At 43.2% G+C, this 12849-nt stretch overlaps 1 protein-coding gene across 2 annotated transcripts in view; it reads right to left on the reverse strand.

Moving 5' to 3' along the window:
• Nucleotides 1-3798: 3798 nt before the first annotated feature.
• Nucleotides 3799-12849, reverse strand: part of CDC5L (cell division cycle 5 like) — a 30880-nt gene continuing 21829 nt past the window's right edge. The window contains exons 15-16 of one of the 2 annotated variants that reach the window (XM_052691356.1): nucleotides 5290-5502; nucleotides 3799-4103 (exon numbers count right to left, since the gene is read on the reverse strand). In XM_052691356.1, coding sequence (XP_052547316.1) covers nucleotides 3999-4103; nucleotides 5290-5502 — 318 coding nt within the window. In that variant the 3' untranslated portion in view covers nucleotides 3799-3998. Of the gene's footprint in view, nucleotides 4104-5289; nucleotides 5503-5527; nucleotides 6439-12849 lie in introns of those variants that run through there. The other variant, XM_052691364.1, reaches the window with a different exon arrangement.

Here is a 12849-nt window from a genome sequence, read left to right on the forward strand (position 1 = left end):
CAGCCCCAGAAAGGCAGAAAACACAAGTCTGGAACCAGTTACGGGGACACTTTGCTTTCAGATAAGTATCTGGCGATTTTTCAAAGTGCATTTCGCTGAACTAAGAGAGTGGGGGAAATGCTATTTAATACTTTGCTTTTAAAACCTGCTCGGGAGACAGGTGTTGCTTTGAACCCGCACTGTGGAAGACAACTGTACGTCGGATTCCTGAGATGGATGCGAGGCAGACGAAGTCCAGACCGCAGTAATGTCATCTTCCCCAGCAGTATCGCTGTCCTGGGACACCAAAGGCAAGCCAAAGTTCACACACGGCTTGAAGGCACCACAAGCTAGTTTGCAGCCAAAGCAAAAAGATCCATCATGGGTTTTGACACCTCCTATTTATCTGAGTTCAGGCCATGTTTGCAAAAAGCATCACGTCTCCATTATTTACCATCAGGGGCTCAGATACTCTCATGTGCTAGAAGTGCCTAATTGTGGGTAAGTTCCTCATATCAGCTTCTTATCTCGGGGCACTGCAGTCCTCACTTCAGTCTTTTCAGCCACAGAACCAAGTGGCACAGCCTCTGGAAGAGGCAATTCTGCCCCATTTTCACAGCTGTTTGCACTTTCAACCTCAAAAGCTAGCCCAGCCTCTGGCTCTACAACAGATTACACATCCAACTTGGATCTAAGGGCTGCTCCAACACTCACATCAAGCAAACGAGGGCACAAAAGCAGCAGCAAGGGGCAAAGAGAACATGCTATCTGGTGGCACACAAACTCTGCTCCATTAAGTGGGGAATTAGTGCATCTGACTGTGACTGGCTGCAGTAACTCATTACAAGTTTAACGCGGTGCTCGTTTCATTGGATGTCTGCCACGTTTTGGGAGCTGGCTCAGCACTGTGGGATTTCTTACAGAGAACCTCCTGCACGTTAGAAGCCTCCCCCTTTCTCCCAGCACATCTTTTGGTTGTTATCAGCCGTGCTAATTTATGCTGTCCTGTTACCTTCCTCAGGTACCCGAGTCTGATTTCATTGGAAGCCCATCACACTCTTATCAACTCCACCAACTTCAAAGAGCTCCAGCTGCAGGACTGATCCAATATATAAACGCCAAGTCCTGTTCCAGGAAGGGAATCATTGGCTGAAATTCAGTAGAATTCAATAGAAAATGGGCCTAAGCCCAAGACCTTATTGCTCTCTACAACACCCCATAAGGAGGTGGTGGTGAGGTGGGGGTTGGCCTCTTCTCCCACATTACTAGTGATAGGGCAAGAGGGAATGGCCCGCAGTTGTGCCAAGGGAGGTTCAGCTCGGATTTTAGGAATAATTTCTTTTCTGAAAGAGAGATCAGTTGCTGGAATGGACTGCCCAGGGAGGTGGTGGAGTCATTGCCCCTGGAGATGTTCAAGGAACATTTACATGCTGTACTGAGGGACACGGTTTTGTGGGGAAATATTGGTGGTAAGACGATGGTTTGACTGGATTACCTCGGAGGTCTTCTTCAACCTTGGTGATTCTATGATTGCCTGCCAGCACCCAGCTTTGGTAGAACAAATCTCCTAAGTGCTTCAATTTCAGCTGTCACACCAGCAATCCTTGATTTCAGGTGTCCCAGCCTGGCCCTGCTCCTGCTTGCGCACCTCTATGGGTCCAACATGCACTTACACAGAACTTCCCATGTGAATTCTGGCACTTCTTTCATCTGAGCTCAGCAACAGCAGCAAAGCAGTGCCAGGCACTCAGGGCTAACTGCCTCAGACATCATCCCAAGCATCTGCCTGCATTATCTTCCCATAGCACTGAAATACTTCTGGAAAAACAGGCAGATGTAGTGCCATAGTCACACCTCAGCACCCCATCCTTCTCAATTTACCATTAAGAACTATCTGCTGAGGCAGAACACCAAAATACTTCTCTAGCTCTGAAGCTTTCAAAAACATTAAAAAACATCAGAGGCTCTGTTGCAGCTTTAAAAAGAAAGAAATAATTGTAGCTGTGGTATTGGTAAACCTACAAGGGTTTTCTCTTAATACTTCTAGCTACCACACAACCACGAGAACTGTCATGATATGCACTTTTCCTTTTGGGTACAACCCATACAAGCTATCCCATATGCTAAAAGATTGATGCTTAATACCTTTTTCCAGATGTGCCCTGGGTTAGCCACACATTTAACACATATGCAGTCTATAATTGCATTAAGATTTCAGACCCAAGTCCAGGTGAGCAAGGCTGCCTCCATCACCTGTGCCCATCAGTGATCAACAGAGATCTGACAGGTTGCCTCTACAAACCACCTCTCAAACCTCCCTGATTGCTTGCTGATTGCTCTGGAGAGCATTTAAGCAGCTACACATCCCCAATCCTGCTGATATGTGCAGCTTGATGTTTGAATTCAGTGCTGTTAACATACAGTTTTACCTTTTTTTCCCCATGCATTTCCACGAACAATTGCTCCTAACACCCATCCCGTAAGAGTTGAATGGAAGATCAATCACTGAAGAGGTGATGAACACCTCCAAAAACAAACAAACAATAAAACAGAACACGAAAGCAATCCTCTCATAAGATGCCTGGCAAGTGCTAACATTAAAAGCATTGAGAATAGCTGATAAAATTATATAAATACTGACGCCTAACTTCATAGATCTAACTTAATGTTCTCACTAAGCTGTACTTGGAAAAATTCTGGATTTGGAAAGACTGTCGCCACAAATAGAAAGATGCATTCACTCTTTTCAACAATCCCATCCTTACTATTCAGAAGAAGAAGCAGTAAGAAAATGAAATCCTGTTGTGAGATGTGGTCAGAGGAGCCCGTTGGGTTACTCCAACCCACACCAAGGCTGCTCTGGGCAACACAGCACACCAACTCACCCTCTTTCCAGGAGGAACACAAAGTACCACCATGGAGCTCAAAGCACTGTGGGCTCCATACATACATACTGTGTAACTCCATACATACATACTGTGTAACTCCATACAGCCCTGCATGATAGTGTGCAAGGCTGAACGTGAGCTATGGCACAGTAGGGACATATCCATGCAATTCAGCTGCTCAAGTTCTCATCTCATTCTGTACCTTTCACCAGCTCGCATTAACTCACACAACATGCCTAAGAAATGCTTGAAGATGAAGACTGACCATGGCTTGAAAGCAAAGGCCAGTTCTAAAAGCTGGACAGAATAAATAACTGATGGTGATCAGAGACAAGCAACAGGATGAAGTTACACTGACTCACATCACGAGCATTTGAATGTTCTGATGTAAAGGGGAATGTTCAGCTATATGCAGGAGAGAATCAAAGAATGGCTTTGGCTGGAAGGGACCTTAAAGATTATCAAGCTCCAAACCCCCAGCTCAGGCTGCCCAAGGCCCATTCATGGCTCTGGGCACCTGCAGGGATGGGGCACCATAGCTCTGGGCAGCAGTGCCAGAACCTCACCACCCTGATAACACTGTTTTATATAGACCAAAATCACCTTGCACGAGTCCTACCTGTTGTAAGAGTTTTTTTGAGGGGAACAAAAAGTGGGGAAGAATAATTAACAATAATTTATTCAGTATCATGACAGATATCTGGGCTGGGGTGGATTTTTTTTTTTTAGTCAAAAGACAGACATTTCATTTCATGATTATTTATGACATTCCAGGTTTATTCAAAAGGCATTACTCTGCAGGCATCTACCTTACAGATCTTAAGACTGATAAAACACGAGGAATAATGTGATGATCCTAGTAAATGAAGACATGGCTAAAATCATACCACAGTGATGGTTTTCTTTTAATGAAGTGTTGGAGATTTCAATCTTCTTTTTTTTTTTTTTTTTTTAAATCCTTGACAAAGCCATTCATACCTACAGCATCAGAAATAGTCCAGAAATGGAAAAAAAGTGGGTGAGATACAAACAGCAGACTACGTTTGCTTTCTGCAACTGATGGCAAAAGCTGCTGGAGAAGTATCTGCATACTTGAAAAACCTTACATCAGTGATGAAGGAACTTTGTGCTTTAATACTTCGACTGAAAAGTCTCTTTATCCAACATGAAATCAGCAAATCTCTGCTGGAGCTCCTTTTCTCTCTCCTGCTGTCGCTGCACATCTTCCTTCAGACACTGAAAGGAAAACAATCCGTCAAGTCACATGTCTGCAGATCTTTAGCAAAGGTTAGATTTCAGTTCCTTCTGAGGAAGCTGAGATACAAGAATACAAAATTATTTGAAAAACTACAGCATTGAACATTCTGGTCATCTTATTTCAGCATCCTGTTTTTTAACAGCAGCTGATAAGAAATGCTTCAGAAAGGGAGGTTTCACATAAGCATTTCCCTGTAAAAAACAGTTATCTACTATCCTCTTCCACAAAGTTTTCAGAAACCTTTTTAGTCAACCCTCCTCAGTGCAGCCTGCAGCACTTCCAACCTTCCTGCAGTAATGCCTTCCACACATCCCGTTCTGCTAATGCTGCAGTGTGTGAATGAGAGCTACTGCTGGTTCTGAAACTGCCAGCTACTAGCTCATTTTATATCCTTTCACTCTTGTATTTCTCTTTGAAGCTCCTCTTTCCTCCTCAAAGTCATCCTGATCACTTAGAACCAGCAAGGCAGGCTGGTATTACTCAGGGGAAATGGTCAAGATCACAAATGACAGACAGCCAGCAACTCAAGCCTGCTGAGTTGAGTAGAGCTCAAGCAAGAGCCTGAACACCGAGGGCAGCTCAAAACTGAAATGGCACTACAGCTACTTAGCTGCTGAAACTGTGGGCCATGTTAAAATTCAGTTCCAAAATGATGTTATGATATCAGTTTATAGAAGTCCATTTATCTGACAACAACAACACAGTTTAAGAGAGGAAAACAATCAAGGTTTAAAAAAACAAAGAATTTCACTATAAATTCGGGTTCACTGACTTTTAAGGTAATAGAAAGGTTTACACAACTTGCAGATCTACTCTTGAGTTCCAGCAGTAATTAAAAACAAAACAAGCCAAATTAAGACCGACACAGAACCTCTGCTGACATGCATAGCAGAAGATTAATAAAATAAACCACACGAGGAAATAAAGTAAAAGCAAAGTTAAAGAACACGCTAGTAGATTAGTACCAGCTTGTAATATGTCACAGAACCTTTGATAGTGAAATGTGCAGCAGAGGAGCCTGGTAATAGGCAAAAGTATAATTTAAGAAGACCATTAAAAACTTGGTACAAACTCAGGCTGTGAACTTCAGAGTTTGCTTTGTAAAAACATCCTTTCCACAAAATGTCTGCGTTTGATCTAAGGCATCACACTGAGGAAACTCACCTCCAGTCTCCGTGGAATAGCAGCATCTTCATGTTTCTTCAGTTCCTCAAAGGTACGCAGCTCCAGGTGTGCCTGCTCTATTTGGTCCCACAAATCATTCAGCTGTTTGATGAGGCCCATTGCTCGAGACTGATAACCACCAAGCAAAATCTTCAGCTTCTTTTCCATCTTGGCAGCCCTCTTTGCTTCAGTTGTCATATGACCTCTGTTTATCTGTCAGAATGAAATCAGGAATTGTTTTAATTATCCAGAAGTTAAAAAAAAAAAAAAGCCAAAATCTGCTGCACAGCATGGAGTTGGAGTTCTTTGATTTCTATTAACACATCACCCACTGCACATTTTACAACAACCTAGAAGAGATTGCTAGATTAAGATCTGAGCAGTGCAAGTAGGCTTTGAAGGAGTGATTACACGTTAGGAGTATAGCCTTACAGATAGGAATTGCTGCTGTTGTCAAACAGGCAGTCAAGACGTGTATATGACAGCTTGCTGTGCCACCCCTCAGTCGCACCGATGTTCTGTGCCTCAGCAAAGGAAAATCAGATGAAGAAATGTTTTTGTTTTTGTTTTTTTAAGATTATTTATCTACAAAAACAGCCACATGTTTCAATCTGTGAGCGTGTGGGTATGAGACTGCAGAGGTGAAGTTGGCTTTGGCTTAAAATAAAGTGACCTCACCTATCTATCAGATCTCCCATTCAGATTTACTGCAGCACTCCAGTGTCGCAGTATTATTCCTTTCTGTGCCATATTATAAGCTTGCTAACTCCTCAGTGGCCTCTCAAGTAACACTGCTTTTTACACAGGGCTTTTCCCTCATGGATCTCCAAGTGAGAACGTAAGATTATCTTCAGCTAGCAGGCACTAAGATAGCACAATGAATCAGCTGCCTCAGGTGAGTGGCAAAAGCCAGAAGCAAAACCCCACAATTTACAGTCCAATACCATACACAACAGATGTGACAACGTGATGAGATTAAAATGCAGTATCAAAACCAGAAAGCAATTGGTATGGTGAAAGTGAAACTCTCCTTCCTGTACTGTCTGCTAACTGCAAGCTGGTGCATCCTGATTCAGAAGTCTTGGTTTCCCCAGATGAGTTCAAGCTCTCTAAAGCCACAACCCAGTGATAATTCTGAAATTCTGCCACCTGGGATACAATGCAAAAATAAACAAGCATAATCATGTTAACATGTTATAAATGTTTCATTCTACGTGGTACAAAAAAGAACCCTTTGGTATTTTTCTATGTGTACTCAGTTGGGCAAAACCAAAAGGGAGGCAAAGCACGAAATGGCCACCAGCAGTTTCTAAGTCTGGTAGAGAGCACCAAAGAAATCCTTAACGGATCTGCAAGTAACACAGGAATATAAAACCAAACAAAGTTTGGGAGAAGTGCAGCATTTCACACCTCCAAGCACAGACATAAGGTTACTTGGCTACTTTCTTCCATGCTATCTCATTTAAGGGGAAAAAAAAAAAGAAAAAAAAAAAGCACGCTTCATAAAATCAAATTATGAGGAGGAAGTTTTTCATGCAGAGGGTGGTGAGGCACTGGCACAGGTTGCCCAAGGAGGCTGTGGATGCCCCATCCCTGCAGGCATTCAAGGCCAGGCTGGATGTGGCTCTGGGCAGCCTGGGCTGCTGGTTGGCGACCTGCACACAGCAGGGGGTTGGAGCTGGAGTATTGTGGGCCTTTGCAACCCAGGCCATGCTATGAAACCTTGTGTAAGAGACTAACTCAACAAGAGGGCTTTGGCCTCTCAAACTGTGATCAGTTAAGTGAATTTCACCAACCTGTTCACAGCCCCACATTACTGAAGCATTTACATCGGAGCCTGGGGATGGGGTAAGCCTTCACCCAGCTGCATGTTTCTTTCAAATGTCCTACTCCTTAACAATTTATTCAGTTCTTTAAAACAGTTTTAATACGTGGTGTAGTGATATTAAAAAAAAAAAAAAAAAAAAAAAAAAAAAAAAAAAAGAAAAAAAAAGTGAAAGACAATGGGAGAAAACTGTTAATGGGAGAGAGAAGGAGAAATGTGGCCTTTTGAGCTGCCTAGTTTGCTCCTGGGGAGACAGATGCAGACTGCTACACTTTTCAGATTTTGTTTGCAATGCAGTCTTACCGTATGCCCAAGGTGCTTTAAATATACAGAAAGGCGCCTCTTTTTCAATATTTACATAAATCTAGAGAAAATTAAATAAATAGATTAGGGATTTGTGAGGATACTCTCTGATGGAAAAGTATGAAAGCTTTAAATGTCTTCACTGGTAAATAATATGCTATTACAGCAACAACAAATACAGCTGTGTGGTAAATGAACTATTTGCCAATTACTGCTTCTTGGATGAGAAATGTGTGCTGAGAGCTCCTGACATTTAGAGATCGTGGAATAGTTGGATGCACAGGCAAACAGGATTTTATTTATAACAGAGGTCTGATGTAACACAGTCCAACTGTCCCATGCTGTTCCACAGCATTACAGATGACAGTGTGTGCTCAGTGTGACATGAGACTGCAATCAGAATGCCACTATCACTGAACGGCCTGGGTTGCAAAGGCCCACAGCACTCATCAGTTCCAACCCCTGCTGTGTGCAGGTCGCCAACCAGCAGCCCAGGCTGCCCAGAGCCACATCCAGCCTGGCCTTGAATGCCTGCAGGGATGGGGCATCCACAGCCTCCTTGGGCAACCTGTGCCAGTGCCTCACCACCCTCTGGGGGAAAATGCCATTATTCTCAAACAGGTAAAGAAAGATCACATAGAAAACTTCCTCTTTTTCTTTCTCCATTAAAAAAACAAATAGTAGTTCAAATCTAATGCTTGTTAAAATAACAGACCTCAACTACTTAAGAATTCTGAAGTTTTCAGGCACTGACTTAACATGGACTTAATATATCCAAGCTTATACTGGAGACAGATTCTTGCTTTTACCTACTGCAGCTCCTATTGCTGTTCAGCCCTCGTTATTCTGCTCAGCTCCCTGTCTATCTCAGACTACCACAGGCCTCACTGCTGCGTTAAAAAAAAAATAATCAAGTTTTTTAAACCAGAAATAACAGCCCTTTCTTCCTTCCCTGCTTATAGAGAGCCATGTGAAAACTCACCACCTCTCCTTCCCTCTCCCATCTACAAGATTTTAGGACCTACTACCAGAAGGTCAAAAGGAGGTCTCTGCTTTTGTAACAAATGCTATTTATGAAAAATTGCTGACTGCTGCATTAATGCCAATAACTGCATATAATTTTAGTTCAAGCTTCGTAAAATTTTAAGGCTCAGATACCAAGCAAAGAATTCCGAGCAGTTATGAAGAGGTGTGTTTAAACAGTAGTCTACATTATTTGCTTAAAGCTAAGAAATGGATTTCAGTAAAATCTGACGACCATTTCCCCCATGAGCCTAGCAGAAAATGTAAAGACACTGCAAAGATTTCTCCACTTACTTATTTATTTTGTACTGCTTCTTGGCCAGCTTCAGTTCCGTTGTCTATTGTGCCAGTTTCAGCAAAATGGGAATAGCACACACAGACCTGGGTAAAACAATCCACCAGCCCAGGGGAAGTGCAGGGACTTACCCCATCCCAAACCTTCCTCCATGCCTACCTACCTAGAGAATGGTGACCAGTTTCTGACACTGGACTACAGAGAAGAGCACTCAGAGCAACAGCAGTAATCACAGGCTTCTAAGAGCATCATCTAGGGAAGAGTGATTGACTGAAAAGCAATGTGTTTTCATCTAACAGGAAGAATTTCACACCATCCCAGGGCCAACGATGACTGAACACCAGTGAACCCTTTATGCTCATTTAGGTGATCTGCCTGAACAAGCTGGCTAGTGCCCTGAGAGCATGCTTTTATACAAGAACTCATTAACTGCTCTATGTCAAAACACTCTATCATTTAATGACCATTTATCAAAATGATTTACTACTGCTATCAGCAGGCTGTTGTCTATCCACAGACAAAACCAATAACCCATGAGTAATGCCCATGTGAACTATGTTTTCAGAAATTATGCCTTGTCTTCAAGCACAGTACCATGAGTTGGCAGGACCATGGAGTAAGACAGCATAGGCTAGATACAAAGAACAAGCAGAAACACAGCTACAAGAGCACAGCTTAAAAAGAAAATCAGGGTATGTCTTCTTACTAAGCTTTTCTGAAACCTTTCGCCTCTGCCTAGAAGAAGAATCGCAGTCAGATGACAGCCAGCAATTACCACAGGCTAACAGCATTGATTATCTGTAAGCACTGAGTGGTTGCTGCTGTGTAATAAGATAACACAACAAGCACAGCATTATTAACCTCAAGAAGGATCACTGCAGACCCCAGCTTCTCAGGCTGCTTCCTAACAGTCCTGTGAGTTCATAGACCAAGTTTATCCAAACAACACGTAGGAAACCAATTGTTACAGACACAGGAAAGATTTCCCCATATGGGGAAATGAGTAACTGGCAATAACAATGCAATACACTTTAAAGAACTCTTTTTTTCCTGTCCAATTCAGGTGTTTTGGCTCAACCTGGACTGAAGAGGTGAAGTAAGCAAATGGAGAAAGGCTTTCTTCTACACAAAAGAGTTAACCCAGCCCCCACGAAACATTATGACCTGAGAAGACCAGGCTGGATGTGGCTCTGGGCAGCCTGGTCTGCTGGTTGGTGACCCTGCACACAGCAGGGGGTTGGAACTGGGTGAGCACTATGGTCCTTTGCAACCCATGCCATTCTAGGACTCTAAGCTGACAGTAAACTGAGCCCTTGGTTTCCCCCACCAGTTACACTTATGGCCAGCAGCTCACCATGTACCCCACTGATAGTGTCACTGCCACGAGCAGGGAGGAGGAAAGCAGAGTTTTACTCAAATCCAGCTGTTCCCTGGGACTTCAGTGCTTACAGTAATGGTGTTGCTCAGGCTCTCAGCCCCGGGTAACACTACTGTCCTTTTGCTCTTAAACTTTTTTTCCAGAGAGCAATGCAAACAGTTGATTTTATAGCAACTTTCTCATAATTGGCTCCTTACTTCTTGTGATCTTGACTAAATGTCTTCAATTTGACTTCACATTGGACTGATACATTTTCGTTTCAGTATTGTCAACTTGGAATCCTAGACTGGCCTGGGTTGCAAAGGCCCACAGCGCTCATCCAGCTCCAATCCCCTGCTATGTGCAGGTCGCCAACCAGCAGCCCAGGCTGCCCAGAGCCACATCCAGCCTGGCCTTGAATGCCTGCAGGGATGGGGCATCCACAGCCTCCTTGGGCAACCTGTGCCAGTGCCTCACCACCCTCTGCATGAAAAACTTCCTCCTCAGATCCAACCCAAACCTCCCCTGTCTCACTTTAAAACCATCCCCCCTTGTTCCATCACCATCCACCCTCACAAACAGCCATTCTTACTTCTGTTTATATGCTCCCTTACCTAAAGGATTTACCTGGTTTTTATTCTAGACTTTTAAAAAGCAAAGATGCAAAACTCCACAGAACAAGTAGTGAACTGGAAAGATTACTTTCCAGCTATTACAAGCACACTTAAGATTTAGCAGTTTTAGGAAGTGATTTTCAGACACAAGTCTGCAAGTGCCTTGCAAACAACTTCACAGAATTCCATAAAGCAGACATTAAATCCTGTTCCAGAGACAGAGGAACTGAAGGAGACATTAAGACCTAGTTTTGTTTCGCTTATCTGAGATGCTGTAGGTGCCACTGTAATCAAAAGAGAAAAGTAGAAGCCTCCAGAGGGAAATACAACTCCTAGGCAGGCAGAGTTGCTCTCAGGAGGTGCCTTGTCTCTCCACCAAAAACAAGGGAAGCCTAAGGCAACTGCAGTTTTGTTTTAGTTAGGAGGCTACAATGAAGTGTATTGAAGCTGAACTCATGGGACTTGCTTAAAAATAGGCAGCGAATACACACACGCTAGAGAGAAAATGTGTTTCTGGCTACATCAGTTATCTTCTCAGGCAGGGTGTCTTTTCTTACTCCAGACATAAGTTATCCTTGGCTACAGAAGAACTTTTATTTATTGCAGCACAAGTTACGGACAGCAGCCTCATTACAGATCTCACAAATAATCCCAAATCCTGCAAGTGAAGATGCGATGTATCACAGGCTAAGCTGACCTAACAGCCAGCTGCTACAGAAAGGGGTCTGGCTCTTCATCTAAAAATAATTTACCTGCTGCCAGATCAAGGAACAAAACCAGATTAATGTGGAGTTGCAGAAGCATTACTACAAGGTGAGAAATCATTACAGGGAACTGCTGGAGACAATGCAGAGATGCTGCTGCTTTTCAGCATCAGCAGAAGCATGAGAGCCTCCTATCTACCACATAGACTGGTAAGGAGTTAAAAGTGGTTTTAGTTAACAGTGTTTTCACACAGAGGTAAAGACAATTCTTAATGCATCTGCTATCCATTTGTGTTAACAAGGAGAAAGAAATATAAACCCTACAAAACTACAATGCTGCATGGACTTGTAATCTGATGTAATCAAGTGTAACGAGGACAAAGTTACCACGATGTTAATAGAAGTACCTGAAAGCAGCAAAGCCAACATTATGAACTCTTCAAATAGAAAGTAACACTGGCAAACACATCTCATGTTCTGAATTACAAAGGGAAGCAATTAGCTTCAACAGATGCCTCTACTACTTCCTTTCTCCTGATAAGGTTCCTGGCTTAACACATAACCTGGGGTAGGAATAGTTTGCTTTGTAAGTGTGCTGCTTGGAAGAGAAGCAAATGCAAGGTGTTGCAGAGAACTGATACAGTGACTCAGTGCCACTGTGCTTGAGAACACTCCCATCTGTGAAAGGACTAACCTGCAGGATAGCCACCCTGGAACAAATACACCACATCTGTAGAAGTAAATGCAAAGATCAGGAAATCCCACCTAGATTCAAGCAAAAGCAAACTGTACCACTGACTCACAGTGAAATCAGGAGGATTAACCTGCATGGACACAAAACACCGTGACTTCTAAATGTTCAAGTCGTACCCTCCTCCCATTTACAGTGGCTAAAATATTCAAAGGAGACACAAAAAGAATTAGTAATACATGGAAATATGTTCCAGTATTCCAAGTTAAATCTATCATTGTATTGTGTGTTACTATAGATGATGCCTGGGCAAGATATCCAAGCAAACAGAAGCTCTTCATGGTTGCTCTGCTTTGCCTCCTCAAGTCCATCAGTAACAGCACTGACCTGCTGTGCCCACATACACAAAGCTGCCACCACTAAATCACACAGGTAGCAAAACGAAGCCAATTAGAGAAAAGACACCACTTGTCCACACCATCGATCCAACCACTGAGCCATAAAGGCAGTGCTGGAAATGGCTGTCATTTTCACACAGGGTGTTAGCAGTCCCATAGGGAAGCAGCACCCAGCGTGCAGCTGGCCCCAGCACCTACCACTGAGCAGTCGTGGCTTTTTCCTACTCCTCTTAGTGCAACAGGAAAGGCAAGAGGCAGCCCGAGAGCTGACCAGTATCAGTTGTTGCTGGCAGATCCTATTTCAGTTTTTGTTCTCTCCTAAGAAGACAGAGAACAAGCAAATACCTTGG

The sequence above is a fragment of the Tympanuchus pallidicinctus genome, unplaced genomic scaffold, assembly GCF_026119805.1.
Source record: "Tympanuchus pallidicinctus isolate F22 unplaced genomic scaffold, pur_lepc_1.0 scaffold1, whole genome shotgun sequence".
Lineage (NCBI taxonomy): Eukaryota > Metazoa > Chordata > Aves > Galliformes > Phasianidae > Tympanuchus > Tympanuchus pallidicinctus.